We start from the raw sequence: 16,718 nt of genomic DNA on the forward strand, positions 1-16,718 counted from the left end.
ATTGTATCCCACGCTGCCCAACACCCATCATATTGTCGGTCCTCAGTTATTCTCCCCCCTATTCAACGGTTAATTAACCCCCGGAGTACATGTTACTTTTTCCTCTCTTTTTTTTCATTTATTCAAAACAAACAAGGTATTGTTACATTTCCATGTTATGAGCACTGAAGATCATATACTCCGGGGGTTAATTAATGGTCCACGCTAATCTCGTAAAAAAATTGGACCGCGCTAATATGTATTCACAAATTGAAGAAAGTTTGAATCCAAAAAATAATGGGCTGGAAAAGAAAGTTTGAAAGAGAGAAACAATGTGCTGAAAAGAATATTATAACGATCATAGCAATACTACTTAATTTCTTAAAAATTATATATTTGCTACACATCATGTTTCAAACTATAAATACAATGAATTAAAGATAAATAAAACTGAATCTGCACAAAAAAATTTATAAAAAAATCTCAGTAAAATGAGGAGGGCTAGATATTGCCGAACTTTTTAAAATAATATTGCAGGGATCGAGGAAGAACTTGGTCGATTCATTTCCGACTGAACCAAGTTGATGACAAGAACAAGGTTGAGTAGAGATCACGCCAACCCTACCTGATACGCCAGCTTCCCCACAAGACACACCACAAAAATATCATTATCCCCAGCACCATCAATCTGCCAATCACATTCACCCACGTCACCACCTCCGTACATGTCACTAAATACTAACCCGAACTGTTAATTTTTTTTAAAAAGCAGATAAATACGATAGGATAAGTTTACCCACTTAAATTTACCAAATCAGATTATTAGGGAGGTGGTAATTCAGCCGTCCCACGTGTCACTCGCACCACCTTCTTCACTCCTCGATAAAACCCTCCTTTCTACTTCCGAAATATCTCCCCCCTATCTCTCTGCCCAAATTCCCCCTCCTTTCTCCAAACGACAACACTCACGATGCCGTTTGACTCCGCCGACGAGCAAATGCGACCGTCGATGACGACGAGAGTCCAGCACAGCCTGGGCCACCCTCCGCCGCAGCAGACCGAGCCGCTTCACTGCCCCCGCTGCGATTCTGACAACACCAAGTTCTGCTACTACAACAATTACAACCTCGCCCAGCCACGCCACTTCTGCAAGTCCTGCCGGCGATACTGGACCCACGGCGGAACCCTCCGCAATGTCCCAGTCGGCGGCGGGTCTCGCAAGAACACCAAGCGTTCTCGCCCATCCTGCTCTTCCTCCTCGGGCTCGCCCTCCTCCTCTTCACTGACCCAGGAGGTCAGCTCCGTCGCGTCCGCTAAACCCAATTCCTTTCCGGTGGAACCGAAGCCTGAGACGGCGACGGATCACGAAAAACTGATGGACCTGAACGAGAGCGCTGTTGGAAACGGCGGCTTCACTTCTCTGTTGAGTGCTCAGGGCCCACCTGCACCTGGGTTCTTGGCGTTTAGCGGGTTCGGGTACGGGTTGGGGCTCGGGCAAGGGTTTGACGAAGTGGGTACTTACGGCTACGACGGCGGCAGAGGTGTGCTCGCTTTTCCCGACGTGGGTGATTTTGGAAATGTCATCCACAACAATGGAGCTGTTTCTGGGGGTTCTGTCGGGTGCAACACGTGGCAGATTATGACTGGTGGTGATGGTGGGATAGCCGAGAACAATGGTGATTGCTTTGCCTGGCCGGAGCTGGAGACTTCCAAGTAACAAAAACTATCTTCTGACCCATCTCCCGGAAGAAAAAGAAAAGGATTTAATATTCCTTTTCTGGGTTATGGGTTTTGGTTCTAGTTTCTGATCATGTCGTTTTGTTATCTGGGTCGGGTTTCGGTGGTGGGTTATGGTATAGATATATCGCTATAGGTTACAAAAGTTAGTTGCTTTTGCTGGCTTCTATGTTGTCTGGTTTAGGGTTTAGTTTTTCTTGGGTCCTGTAAATGTTCCGTCTTTTGGACACAAAACGCTGCAAGAAAATGGACAAAGACGACTGCTTTTTGGGTTAAAATGCATTTACTTTCCATTTAATTTTATCTTCTGGGAGTAATTTTAGATCTTCATTTGACCGGCAATCGTTTTTATAGACTTGTGTTTATCAAACGATAATTAAATCGTACGTGCTAATAGAAAAGACCGATCCATGTCAAGTGGGGAATTAACCAAAATGACGAAATGATGAATTTCCTTTAAGTATGTTATCAATACTTGCTCGCTATTTATTTGTTGATCCTTCTGTTGTTGATATATAGTCGATATTCTGGTAATGTTAGTCAAGTTCTTGTTTTTAACTTCTCTATCAGATCATTTTTTTTCTTGGATTCTAAATGCGTCCACAAAAGCAGTATAAGGGCATGATGAATAATCGAGTCCCACATCGTTAGCTTTGGTTGAAGAAGATTAATTGGTGGATCCAGATTATCTTTCTTTTTCGAATTCCCTCCCTCCACTCTCCTCCTGCGTGAATGCTCACGATTAAGCTTTTACTTCTTTACAGAGAAAAAAGCGAGGAAATGAGGGGAAGGGAGGAGATCTGCAGAAAAGAAAATCCTACTCTTAATTAATAGGGTTAGTCAAGAAACCGGACATGAACTGACAGTAGTAAAATAGTAAATATTCTACTTCGGAAATGGACAACTAGAAGTTAATCAATAGGGTTAATTAGAATTCAGACAATCAACCTACTACTCCTCAGTGTCGTTTTTAAGGTTTTTATACTATTATGTTTTATCTCTACCGTCAACCTTCAACCTTCAACGTTGGAATTGAACAGTGAGTTTATTTTCTGTTCTGTTTGTCATGATGTTGAAAATGTGAGATTTTTGAGCCTTGCCACCCACCGACCAGGGACCACTTCCATGCATCCTTCCCGTAACTGTCGTTTTCAGGTAGATATGTTGCTGGAGTCTTGTTTGGGCCTCGATTGGAATTAGTAATATTTTATCGGGGTTAACTTGTATATTTACACGGAAGAAAATGTAAGAATGTTGTTTTCCTTTTGAAATTTCCTTGATTTGTGTTATATGGTTGAATTGAGGGTAAATCTAATGCACCGCAGGTAATTAAGAATTATATAGAAAACCTACAGAAGTGATGATCTTCAAAGCTAATCTTATCCTCACTATTAAATTCTCAATGCTCGGCTATTGACATTAGGTTTTAGTTCAATAATGAGCGGGTCAATTAATGTGATCATATGCCGTATTTATGTAGACAAACAATGGCTACGATTCTCTTATTAAATCCTTGTAGAAAATCAATATCGTCTTCCAATTTTAATACAAGTGAGTAATTCAAGATTCATTTTCAGTCTCAATCCTTTATAAACTTAAAAGACACCCAAAACATCTTTCAATAAGATTTTTTTAAACCAATATCTAGCCAAAATACGCATATGCTTGTGTTTATATTCTAACACTATGTTTATCTCACCGTCAAAATTACTCGAGTATAACTAACTAAGATATGTATATTCTATGATATAATTAGTATAACCAGATAAAACTAAGGCCATCAACATTATAGTTTAGAAGTATTAATATTTTGTATCTACTTGTGTATATATATATGAGATATAAAATTCAATTTTCATGAATAACGAGGTTTAGCGCAAAATAAAATCAAATCATACTGGTAGGTCTTCAATCTTAAGGTGTTATATTTGTCTGATTTGTATACTCATAATTAAATCCCAATCCCGCTCGCTAGTTTATAGGGTTGCTGGTGGCACTGGCAGTACATGATGAACATGATGATTATGTAGGGATATGATGAATTGGAATAAATAATCATGTTGTTTATGCGTATGATGATATCGCATTTAATCACGGAGAGGGCCAGCTTGCCTTTGGATCATCCACTCGAGTCTCGACCATAATCCATCCATGCATGCCCACAGCAGATGCATTTAATTAATTAATTAATTCAATTTACGGTAACTCTTCTAATTGCTCTCTGCTAATTGAAATCATAATTAAACATATGATTATTCCATATAAATATGTGTGTGCATATATATATATATGTATATATATATAGGGAAGTGTTATTTGCACTCTAAAAATCTTATTATACAATTCTCAGAAGTGTATTTTTCTTTCCTAATAAAGAAATTTTGAAATGTAGAATGAAATTTTTAAAGTACTAACAACAATTATATATATATATATATATATATATATATTGGGCTTTGATACGTTGGAGTCATCATTCTTGTAGGGATATTTGTGAGCCCCACCCCCACCAAACCCATATTTTCACTTTTTTAATTCGATGCAATTTTGTTTATCGTTCTTAAATGGTGATAATGATAGTTATTATATTTATCATTGTTAGTTGAGTTTAAATTTTAAGAAATTTGTAATAGATATCCATAATTTTCAAAAAAGTAATGCTAGGCATGCTAATTTATAGACAAAATTTTGTAACTAAATGATATAGAAGTTGATGATTTGATTATTACTTAAGCGTGGATAAACATGCTTATTTTTTATTTGTAAAGTTTGTCTATAATTTAGTCTCTCTAGCATTATTCATCTTAAAATTTGAACTCAACCAACAATAATAAATAGATGATGAGCATTACCATCATCGATCAGCTAAAATACTCTTTTGATTAAGACTGGCCATCTCTCATTAATGTGCATTATTATTAAGTCACGCCCTCAATTTCCTCCAACCATCCATCGTTATCATTGCAATCCCACTCCACATTACCAACTTAAACTACATAATTAATTACTTGGTGACGAGAAAAATCAAACTACAGAAAAAGAGACTCCCACATTTCTAGTGTTAATGTAAAAAGTTCTTTATTTACGTGTGTGATCGGATGATAACGTGGTCTGCGTGATAAAAAGGTAGGGTAAGTAGTATCATGTTAAGAATAATATAGTGACAAGTAAAGGAGACTGGGTCAAATCCAACTTCGTTTCAATGGGGTCAACTTCAGCTTATTATCATCACCCAGAAGCATGCACTGAAAATGGGGCCAACTCATAAAGATTCAGAAGCAATGAGAATGGGTCCATTCAAAATTTTGTGATGGGAAATGAGAAATGATGTCCGTGCTTCCTTTTTCTTTCTCTCTCTCTTTATCTTTCTTTTTTTTTTGTTTATAACCGTTGAATTGAACAAATACAAAAATGTAGAAGGAGAAAATAGGAGAAGCCTTAACTTAGTTATCTTAAGATAAAGTTTATATTTCAGAACCTGAAGAAACTTACCGTTACAACATATTAACTATGGAGACAACAAGAACCATGATATGTACGTACGAGACGTATGGAATTTGCACTAGAGAAACAACATGTTTATAAGTTTTTTCAACAAATTTTGCAGAATTCCAATGCAAGAGTCATTGAAACATCAATTCGGCGGCTTGAAGAACTTCAATTTAAGTCCGCTGTTCACCATGCTCCACACGCCTCCGATTGAAAATGCCAAGCTAAAGGCGATCCCCAACCAGCCCAAGATCCAATGGAAATACCAGTTGAAGCTGTACTTTGTGGGTTTTTTTATAAGAACCCACATGAAGCAAGGATAGGCGAAAGTGACCGGAAGCGTGAGCCCTCCTAGTAGACCGGCAAGACTGGAGAGGAAGGGGAGTGCCACTCCTATGAAGAAGTTGATGAATCCGTAAAAGACTCGGAAACCAGACCGGACCCAAATCGAACAAGGGCGGTTGGTGCGGCTGGTGTAACCGGCTTCAAAACTGTCGAATACTGGCATGGAGTATATCTGGAAACTGCTTAAGCAATTGAACACAACCAGTAGGAAACACATTGCAAGGAGTCCTCTCGGAATGTCATGGCTGTGGAATCCGTACAGGGCATTGAGAATCCCACCAGAAGGCATCTTAAGTTAAACAGAACATGCAAATATAATCAGCAAGACCGCTTTCATGCCTAACTGTTTGCAGTAGCCGATGAAATGCGTCTTACAAGTTATAAGATTGGTAAACTTACAAGGTTTCCGTAAGCCCAGAAGCCTCCAATTGCAACGGGGAACAAGCACATGGCAATGAAGAAATATGCAACTTTGGCTCCTCTCCACATTGGCACGTGAGCCGGGTGCTTAAAGGTCGATGGCATTGTTGCCTAATAAGGTAAAATATTTTCCATTAGATAAGATTGAAAGGGCAAAACCCCAACTGAAGATAATAGCTTTGTTACATTTGGACTCAGTGTGCATACCTGAATCTCAAGAACTAAATTGTGTCCCCTGAAAGCAAACGCTACAATACCAAGAGCATTCAGGACGGCAAAGACGGAAGCCGAAGATGATGGTAACGAAATGGGTTCATAGGAAATTGTGGGCGGTCTTGGCTGGCTAACAGAGAGGACCCAAACCATTGTGGAGTAGGTTATGGCGGTCACAGCCCCAACGAGTGAAAGTCCTGCGATCGAATTGAGGTTTGGGAGCTGTGATAGAACGATACATAGCGAAGTGAACACTAAATACCACTCTACTGTTGTTAGGGGATTCGATGAACATAGAGGCCCACAAACTATTTGGAAAAATAGTTTCATAGTCTCCCCTCCAATGAGAATTAAAGCAGTTGCAGTTCCTGCTGATAGATAGACGGTTGGGAAGAGGGCAAGCCAAACTCCCAATCTTTCCCCTGCCAAAAGGAAACATATTTGCTGATTAATGACTTATTTACGTACTATTTTACAAATTCCAATTAAGCTAAATATGTATCGCTCGTAAAGATCAAGCCAAGTTCTTCGAGTGCACTCAGTGTAGTGATACCTAATGCAGATTATGAAATATTCGAGCAACAAATAATTGTGCATTTGCTGGTAAATGAAATCTCTTACCAAATGCAGCTTGTGCAAGCTCAACGTATCTGTTGTATCGTTTTCCCGGAACTGCTTCGTGAAGCTGAACTAGAATCCACAATGTGTAAAGTTGCCAGAAGTAGGCTATGGTTAACGAAAGTGTTCCCCAGCTCCTGTGGACAAAATCAACTAAACTAGTTATTAAGGTTTCAACAATTTTATCCTAATGTCAAACACTTCATATCTATGAATATTGACTAATATCATATCATTCACACCCAAAAACACAACTCGAAAAAGATTAATTGTGCAGCACGTTCTCATAAACACGATAAATTTCCTTGAATTCTTGGGCACACCGCGCACATCCACTCGTTGAATTTATTAATTTATATTATAACATTGGTATATTGTAAAAATTTTGCAATTTGAAATGAACAGTAGTTGAAAGGAATTCATTGACCTCTCTTTTCTAATTAAATATTATAACAGAAAAATAATATAAAATAAAAAAGTTAAGGGCAAGCAAAGAGCATTATTGCTGTGAAGAGACTAATCAAGATCTTTGCAGTCGTGGAAAAGCAAAACGTAAAGCAAGTGATATACCTGAAGGATGTTCTGTCTTTACTTTTTCCAAATTAAAAAATAACCTATGATCAAATTTTCAATAAATGAAGTGACTTTAATCTTGAAGATCCACAAAAGCCATAAACTTTAGTCAAATACCTCACACCAGAAGCCAGAAAGCATGTGAGTGTGACAGTAGCCTCAGCAGAATCAAGTAGAAAACGCCATCAAACATAATTCCAAAGCAAAATTCACATAAATTAAGGATAAATGCAATTAACCCCTAAAGCTAGAAACTTTACGAAGCTTGAGCTAATTAGGTGAAATGGGTAATTAAGATCAGTAATTATGAGTAGCATAGTAGGATTTTTATTTAATTAATTACCGGCCAAGAAATACAATTCCAAAGCAACAAACTTTATGCAGCCTGAGGTAATTGGGCGAAGTGGGTAATTAAGATTTATCAGTAATTGTGATTAGAAGAGCACGGTTTAACTAATTAATTACCAGCCGAGAAAAGAGAAGGCCACGGGAAGCACCAAGGCCTGGAAGCCAACGCCGGCATTGAGGTTGTGAAACGCAGCGTAATGAGCGTTGCCGTTGCGGGACTCGGTAATGGGAAGCCACGCGTCCTGAGGGTTGAGCTTGGTGAGATGGCCCACCTCCTCCAAGTATCCCTTCATGTTGACGAGCACCCTCTTCATCGGCGTACCGATGGGGCTGAGGAACCTCGGCGAGATAAACGACGTCGGAGTCCAGGCCGTCGACGACTTCGCCTCCTTGGACGGCGGACGAGGCGACCTCTGCCCAGATGGGGTCTGTATCTCCGGCGTGGACACCCCGCGTGGGGTCGCCGGAATGGATATCAGCTCCGTCTCCGGCCTCTCGTCCATTTTTACTCCAGCTTCTTTAATGCCTTTTGTGTTAATGTAAGAGAGCTCTGATATATACTAGGGGGGCGTTTGTTTGCCCTCATTAAGTTGGACTGGACTGGACTGGACTAGCTATTAGTCCAATACTGTGTTTGTTCCATGCTGGGACTAACATTAATGAGACTAAAGGGGACTAGCATGGACCAAACCCTTCACTAAGAGGTCTTAGCGAGACCCCCCAATAACCATGGGACTAGCTAAGACTATCCTCTCTTTCTCATCCTCGTCATGCTCAATGACCACTCTCGACAAACTCCTCGTCATCTCCGGTCACCTAGATCAATCATTAACTTTCCGACTCTCTTTCAGATCCATTTCACAACCAACTTTCATACAAAATATACCAAATTGAAGCTGGGAGATACAAGATTACGATTTTACCTGAATCGAGGCCAAAATGTGGTCGAATGTGGCTGGAAAATGGCTTGGAAGTCTCGGCCTGTTTGGGCTTCTTCAAATCCATGACAGATTCGAGCATTCAAAGCTAAGATCTCGGTCCAGGGATGGTGATGAATTTTTTGGCGGTGCTAACTTCATCCGATTTAACGAGGAAATGGTAGGAAAAAATGAAGAAAAAGATAAGATCATAATAAAATATTAATAATTTATATATTAAATAATATAATATTATAATTTGTTATTATCCAGCTTCTTAATCCAATACTGCACCAAACGCTTCACTAAGTTAATCCAGTTTAGTCTAGTCTAAGCCAGTCCAGCTTAGTCCTTGAAGCTAATCCAGTCCGAGATAGTCCGGCGCAACAAACGCCCCCTAGAGGTATACGAGAAGCTCTATCTGTTTCTGTTTGTGTGTGTGTGTGTGAAAAATGGCACTTTTTTCTTTTTGCTTTCAGTGTTGTGTGTCGGAAGGTCAGTGATGATCAGAAGGAGCGTGGGGCCTTTCAATGTGAAATGAAATGGTTGATATGATATGATATGACGTAGGAAGAGAAGGACGTGAGTGAGGAGGAGCTTCAATTTAAACAAAGTAAATTTTGGTTAATCTTGATTAATAAATCGTAATCTGTTTCTTTTAATAAACAGTAGTTACTTTGTAGAAAGCATGGCATGGCAGACCCAAAAATAAGTGGCGGTGTTACCGTTTGGGCAAAGTTCTGAGCAAAAATTAAGCTTTCAGAAAATGAGTCCACAAAGTATATCAAGTTGATATTTGTTTTCACGTGCAATCTCATTATATATGTAGGTAGAGATAAAAACAAACAAACATATGAACAACACAACGAATTCAACCATCTCAACTATGCTTAAGCTTTTAGAAGATAAGTTAACAACGTATATCAAGTTAACGTTATTTTAATTCTATCATGCACGCGGAGTGAGAGATAAACATGCATAAATGAAATAGTGCACCCCATCCTACCAAAATGGGCAACGAAGATTTTGTTTTTGGATTTTTGAAACTCTAATACTACTAAACCCGAAAACTTAAAGTTCCATTCCATGTTTTACTTGATTTTTATGAAAGGGTGGGGGATAATGAAAGCTTGTGAATTCGTTTGTTGGTGAATCATGAACATTATTTGAGATGGGTCCTAGAAAGTATGTCCGGCCTCCGGAATTTCAGGTTCTTCAGTGTTGTGCATTGCACGCGACGATTGGCGGTGTGGGGATGCGAGATTACGAGGTTTGGTGATCATTTCATTGGGTCTGTGTTGGCCTGTGGATGATTAACTTACAAGTCACGAGTCATGAACAAGTAGGCGTGACTGTTTACTGCAAATCCTTGCGATGCGCGTGAGGTTGGAGTTGACAAGAACCTGGAAACGGGAGGTCCCGCAGCGCAGCACTTCACCCGATATCTGAACGGCAGTGGCGGTAACTTCGAATAAAAGGCGGTAATTTTCATACAACAATACAGATAGAAAATGCCAGATTTTTACCCGACACAAACCACGTGCTTCCCATCTCGCGTTCGCTGCTGCCTGCTGCTGCACCACCTTCCATTTTTAAAATATTTTTCTGGTTTTTGTTGGTAAACTGGGTAAAAAGCCAAGTATTTACCATCACGCATTGGAAATTAACTGAAACGCATGCGTACTAATTATCTGCTATCATATTTTTTGGATCATCTTCTGCATTGATTTTTAATTTTATTTTAATTTGTTTTTAACAATAAACGTCCCATGCGGATGTATAGTTGGTTAGCCGAAAGTATATAACTTGGTTAGCCGTCGTCAAGTTTCTTTCTAAGATATCCATTAGTATTAACAAATGAATGAGCATTCTCCCCTAATCCTTTTTGTGAGCATTCTAGAAATTTTCAAATCGTGTCTGTTATTATACATCGTGCGGTTAATTTCGTCATGAAGAATATATGAAGAGGATCCTCATTCCAAACAAATACGTAATCAGAGGATACGCCTCTCCATTTACACGTGTCGACTGAAGAATAATAACTAGTGAGTTAAGTCCACACATATAATTAATTTAATACTAGAGTGGCGCAGTACTTGGGTTCCAAGACTTTTGATGCTCATTGGAGGACTCTATAAGAGGGACTGCGTCGGACTCACAAGAGAAAGATCATACTGTTAGAGAGCCCTTCGTGTAATTTACATCAAATATATACAGTACTGCAGTTGACGTAGCCTAACTTTGAGGGCAAACCACTTTAACCTTGTCGTTAATCATTTAACTTTTTATTCCAAGTCCGTCAAGGGTTGATCATACTTATCTATGTTGACTTTCCAATTTCAAGCGTTAACAACTCAAATAGTAAATTGTCTTGGCTTCTCTTCACCACTCTCCACCCATTGTGAATAGTAATTCTCATGACAGTTACAATTCACCAAGTATTCAACGTATGAGATTGATTCAGAATAAGTTGTTATGGTTATTACTTTTCATCCATTATGAATAGTAACTGCCATGAAACATGACTTGGGACTAGAAATGACATGGCTACTGCCAAGACTCCATCAGCCATGGCTTGAAGAGAGGGGTGGAGGTAGGGATGGGCAACGGTTATGTCGGGCGGGTAATCGCGATTTTTTACCCATAACCATTTAAGTTTTTACCCACATAACCGTTTACCCATTGGGTATTTACATAAACCGGTATACCCATACCCATAACCGTTTATAAACGGTTAACCATACCCATAACCGCATACCCATTTACTTTTTTTTTCTCACCCGTCTACCTATTTTTTTAACAACTTGAAAATTAAAAAAAATTTGTCATAATTTTATTTTTTCTAACTATTAAATACCGTCATAAGTACATTTAACATATATTTTTATATTAACGGCAATATTATTTATGAATATATGCGATGTCTCCCAATTATTTGACGGTCAATCTATTACAAGAATCATGCATGGTTGTAGGTTAACTAATATTCTTGTATACCAGTTAATTTCAGCCACAAAATTTCATTAAAATCAAATATAATGGTCAAGAGGATGTCCCCATTTTTTTTTAATAAAATGGGGATCTCTTCCCTTAAAGGGCATGTGTGTGTGTGTGTGTGTGTGTATATGTAAGTACGCATCAATCTGCTAATAGGCTAATTTGATAAATATTTGGATTTTTATTTAGAAACACATGTTCATCGATCCAAGCCATTTAATCGATTTCTAATTTTGGGGTCAAATATTTATTGAAAACTCGAGGCCAATTAAATATATATAAGAACGCATCATCTAATAATAACATGTTTCTAAATGCTCAAGGTAATCATTATCTTGAATTGGTCAAAGCTCCAAAATACTCCAAAACAAAACTGTCAAACACTAATTCTTTAGCACATTCAATCACATGTATTAAACATTAGCATATTCTATCAACTATACTTTTCTCTCATAACCGCCCATTTAAATTTCACGAGTAAACGGTTATACCCATAACCATTTATTTATCTAAACGGTTACCCATAACCGTAACCGTCAAATTTAAATGGGCGGATAACCGTGGTTACCCATCCTTAGTGAGGATCCTCCTGACCAAGCCCATCGGGCTGTTAAAATTTTATCCAACGGCTGCAATTATTATAACTTTTAGAGGAGCCCTCTGTTTGTAGCCGTTGGATAAAATTTCAACGGCTCGATGGGCTTGGTCAGGAAGATTCTCACCCTTTGCTCAGGAGAGGATCCTGATCCGCATGTTTTAATATGGGTCTAATGTATTGCACAGTCATATGTAGGGTCTAATGAGTAGAGCAATTAAAGTGTCCATAATTTGAAAACAAAATTGCACCAATTGTCGTTGAATGTTTTATCATGGCTCTTCCATAATTAACATGGAACTTTAAGTTACACATCAAATCTCATCATTTCATAAAAACTCTCATTTTTTTATTGTAAAATATATCGTTGTATTAAAAATAGTATAAAAAAAGTTACTCATCAAATCTCGTCGTTTCATAAAAAACTCTATTCGACTCCTATTTTGAATTTTCCTTGCGAATCCTGCAGTTTAGTATCCAAATTTGAATTTGAATTCGCATGAAGCTATGAGAACTACGAGTAATTTTACATGTTTTTGTTGAGTTGTTTACAATAGTAAGCTTCATTTTTGCTGGTATTTGTTACATGATTCTAGTCTACATGATTTGCGAGCATTATACATTGATTGTCTTATGTAAGTAATTGCTCAAGAGGCTTTTGACATTGATTGTGTTAGCTTCGAGGGCTTTTAACATTAACAAGATGGAGGACTACATCTTACTATTATAATCATGTAAAATTACTTATTCCACCATGATAGGTAGTTTAGCTTGTACAAGTACTTATATGGCAGGTCGTTCAGACTGTAAAAGTACTTATATAATAGGTAGTTTAGATTATAAAATATCAGTTGAAATCTAAGTTTATACCGACTAATATTATAATATGATAGGTAGTTTAGCTTGTACAAGTACTTATATGACATGTAATTTAGACTGTAAAAGTACTTATATGATAGGTAGTTTAGATTGTAAAATATCAGCTGAAATATGGGTTTATGCCGACTAATAGGGTACCTGAGTTGAAAAAAAAATTGAAAAATAATATAACTAATAGCGAGGCCCCCCAAGAGATTTATAGGTGTCTGAAATTTTGGAAATGTCCTAAATTAATTTTAGGAAATATGTGGTGTGAATAGAATGACTCTAACTTTGGCTCATAGCACACAGTTTTTTGTGAAATTTTTTTTTTGAAATTTTTAGCTTTAAAAAATATTTGCCCTGGAGTTAAGGAAAATATTGCAAAACCTTTGGATGTGATCCTACTGATTATTAGGTCTTGAAACTATATTTTATTGATTCTTAAAGTGAGAAAATAGAAAAATATCTTTAAATTTGGGTTTTAAATCATTGATTACAAGTGTTTAAAAATGAATTATAATATATTTTGCATGGAAAAAATATATTTTGAAAAACACGGATATGATAGTTTGTTGTTATGGTAAAAGAAATAAAAGAAACATTAACAAAATAAAAAATAAAGATAAAAAACTGAAAAAAAAAAATTGAAAAGGGAGGGATCGGTACGAAGATAGCGACTGTTTGAGGAATTGGTCGCTATCTTTTTAGCAATTATTGACAAAGAGAATAGCTAATAAAGTACCGATCGTATCATTTTCTTTTTTTTCTTTCTCCATTGAATAGCTATAGTAGAGTAAAATAGTAATCACAATGCAAAGTATCAACCTAACAACAAAATGTGCTGGCACATGGAGTCCTATTCATGGACCTAAATAAAAAAATAACCACAAATTGGACTAATCTGATTGTTAGGCCATAAAATTGGGAAAGGGATCTTTTCCGGATCTCTTCCACTAAATCCACCCAATCACCTAATTCGGACCATTAAAATTTAGTCCAACGACTAAAGTTATTATAACTTTAAAATGGGCCCCTTGTTTGTAGCCGTTTGATCAAATTTCAAGGGCTTTGATTGATTGATTGGATGGATTTGGTGGAAGGGATCCGCAGAGGATCTCTTTCCATAAAATTGGACCTATTTCAAGTTAGTTTATTTACACATAACAGATTTGTAAAGAAGAAGTTAATTTAAACCACATATTTATGAAACTCTTTTTGTCAACTCTAAGAGGGTGAAAAAACATTTTTGTCTTCTATCACAAAATAAAATTATGGACAATAAAGTAATTTGCACAAACTAAATTTTACAGTTGTTTTTAAAAGCATCATCTACATGTAATCCTAACAAATCACATGCAAGAACTCCGAATTTTTATGGGTGTAGTGTTTTATGAAACTTTGAATTTCTATGACACTTATTTTCAAAACTTCAAGTTCGAGTTTAAGTATGAACTCTAGGTTCATGATACCTGCAAACAAACACAATATATGTAGTGAACGGGAATAGCTTCATGACCTATGTGTGAAAAGAAGTGACGACCCAAAATATGGGGCTATCTAGGCTTGCAGGTCCAAAACAGTGGTTGTTGGGTTGCTGGGCAACAAATGAGAAGTAAATGGGTTAACAGATTATATACCCAATTATTAGGCTAAGAAGGAAGAGTGAAAAACAAGGCCTAACCCGTGGGCTTGTTATTTCATGCGAGCCAAAAATAAAATAAGGCCCAAAAGAAAAAAAAATAAGTGGGATGGTTTGGTGCATATGCCCAATTGGGTTGCGGGTCAACTGCAGGCAACCCAGGTCCGTAAGAAAGGTGATGCAAAACGGCTTTGTTTTGTACCTCAGAGTTTTGGAGCAGAAACAACTTAGTGGCTCGGGCAGCGCGACTTCAGGCTGCAGCTCCCATGCGTGTAGGGTTTGAAAAATTCCATTTTTTTCCTTCTCTTATTCACGCATATTCAATTCACCACAATTATAAGAATAATAAATTTAAGCTGAATCTATAATTTGAAAAACAAAAAACGTAAAATTAGAGTTCATGCTTTATGGTGAATGTTTCATGCAATCATTGTTGAAAAAATATCGAAATTGAAATCATGTTTTATAGATTACTTGGATTGCTTGATGAATATTGTGAATGGCTTTGTAGTAAACAAGCATTCAATTCCTTAATTCAGTGTCAGTAGCGTGTTTAACAATGCGTTGTGGCCTACATTTAACTGAAGGAGAGAGAGAGAAAGGGGTGGAGCTGCATAAAGAGAAAAGATAAGCTTGGGAATTACTGTGCCTTTTTGAAGAAAACTAATGGGGTTACTTGCCCTACAAGTAATACAAAGTTGTGCCTTTTTGTTTTTTGTAATTAATTCTTGAATTGTTTCCCACTAACATTAGTAGTTGTTGAGACTATAAATACTCAAGTAATGATTTCTGTTGTGAAATTGGTGTGAATGCCCACATAAAGAAAACAACGATATATGGTTAAGGGTGGAAAGTGGAAGAATAGAAGTCAAAATTATATTGCTTATATAGTAGAAGTTTGTTTTGGTGTGTAAGCTTTTTACATGCATTAAAAGAGACGTATGCTTGTATCGTATGGGTAGTACAAAAAGATGAAAAGTAGAAAGTAATAATCATGTTTTCCTCATTTGTCCCTCTCTACGTTCATTTCTCTTATCTGATACTAGTGAAGAAAATAAACAGAATGATACATGGCTCCCGTTTCACTTCAATCTCTAACAACTCTGATAATATATATATATAGGTATGTAACATATGATAATAATATGTTTCTAAATGCTCAAGGTATTCATTATCTTGAATTGGTCAAAACTCTAAAAGACTCCAAAACAAAATTGTCGAACATTCTAATGCTTTAGCACATTCAATCACATATATTATACATTAACCCGTTTTATCAATTATATTTTTCTCTCAAATAAGGCATATATATATATATATTATATGGTCCCTTATAACCAAATATATCTCGAGATACTAAACCTATCTAGAAACTTTTTTTTTTTTAATTTTTAATTTTTAAGTTTTACATATATTAAAATAAACGATTAAATGGTTACCCGTTTATAACCGTGAGTAATACCCATAACTGCCCATTTAAATTTCACGGTAAATGGTTATACCCATAACCATTTATTTATTTAAACGATTATCCATAACTGTAACCGCCAAATTTAAATGGACGGATAACCGTAATTACCTATAACCAATGAGTATTTGCCCATCCCTAGATGGAGGTGAACTTTGGATTGGAAGAGTGATCTGGCCATGGCAAAAAAAATCATGGGTGGACCTGCTCTAATGGGAGGAACATACGAAACTTGTGACGCACAGGTCCAATGTTAACTCTAGGTTCAAGTATCCTAAATGCAGTATAAGATGGAGTCAAATATAGATGGGAGAAATTTTGTCATGTACTTAAAATATGATTCGGTACATTATATGTCATAATATTATTAAAGAGATTTTTTTTAAGTGTTCCTGCACTTATTTAACACATATAATGGCTCGTGTTCCGAATTCACTGAAAAATTTCTCCATATATGGATTATCAAAGATAAAAAACAATATAGCTTAAGAATTAAATATGACGCCAGGAAAGGAAGCA

The 16,718-nt window shown here is 36.9% G+C and overlaps 2 protein-coding genes across 2 annotated transcripts; one reads left to right on the plus strand and one right to left on the minus strand.

The window, feature by feature from the left end:
- The first annotated feature begins 880 nt into the window (after window positions 1-880).
- On the plus strand, window positions 881-1,994 carry LOC103954007 (dof zinc finger protein DOF1.6). Its single transcript, XM_009365818.3, has one exon. The coding sequence runs from the start codon at window positions 950-952 to the stop codon at window positions 1,694-1,696; it is 747 nt and encodes a 248-aa protein (XP_009364093.1). The 5' UTR covers window positions 881-949; the 3' UTR covers window positions 1,697-1,994.
- Window positions 1,995-5,143: 3,149 nt separating this feature from the next.
- On the minus strand, window positions 5,144-9,121 carry LOC103954002 (lysine histidine transporter-like 8). Its single transcript, XM_048578547.1, has 6 exons — window positions 9,037-9,121; window positions 7,840-8,282; window positions 6,805-6,938; window positions 6,178-6,605; window positions 5,950-6,081; window positions 5,144-5,839 (listed from the first exon to the last, which is right to left on the minus strand). The coding sequence occupies exons 2-6, from the start codon at window positions 8,223-8,225 to the stop codon at window positions 5,351-5,353; spliced, it is 1,569 nt and encodes a 522-aa protein (XP_048434504.1). The 5' UTR covers window positions 8,226-8,282; window positions 9,037-9,121; the 3' UTR covers window positions 5,144-5,350.
- Window positions 9,122-16,718: the final 7,597 nt, after the last annotated feature.

This window comes from the organism of the source record quoted next, unplaced genomic scaffold, assembly GCF_019419815.1.
Source record: "Pyrus x bretschneideri cultivar Hongxiangsu unplaced genomic scaffold, Pyrus_bretschneideri_v1 Contig1, whole genome shotgun sequence".
Lineage (NCBI taxonomy): Eukaryota > Viridiplantae > Streptophyta > Magnoliopsida > Rosales > Rosaceae > Pyrus > Pyrus x bretschneideri.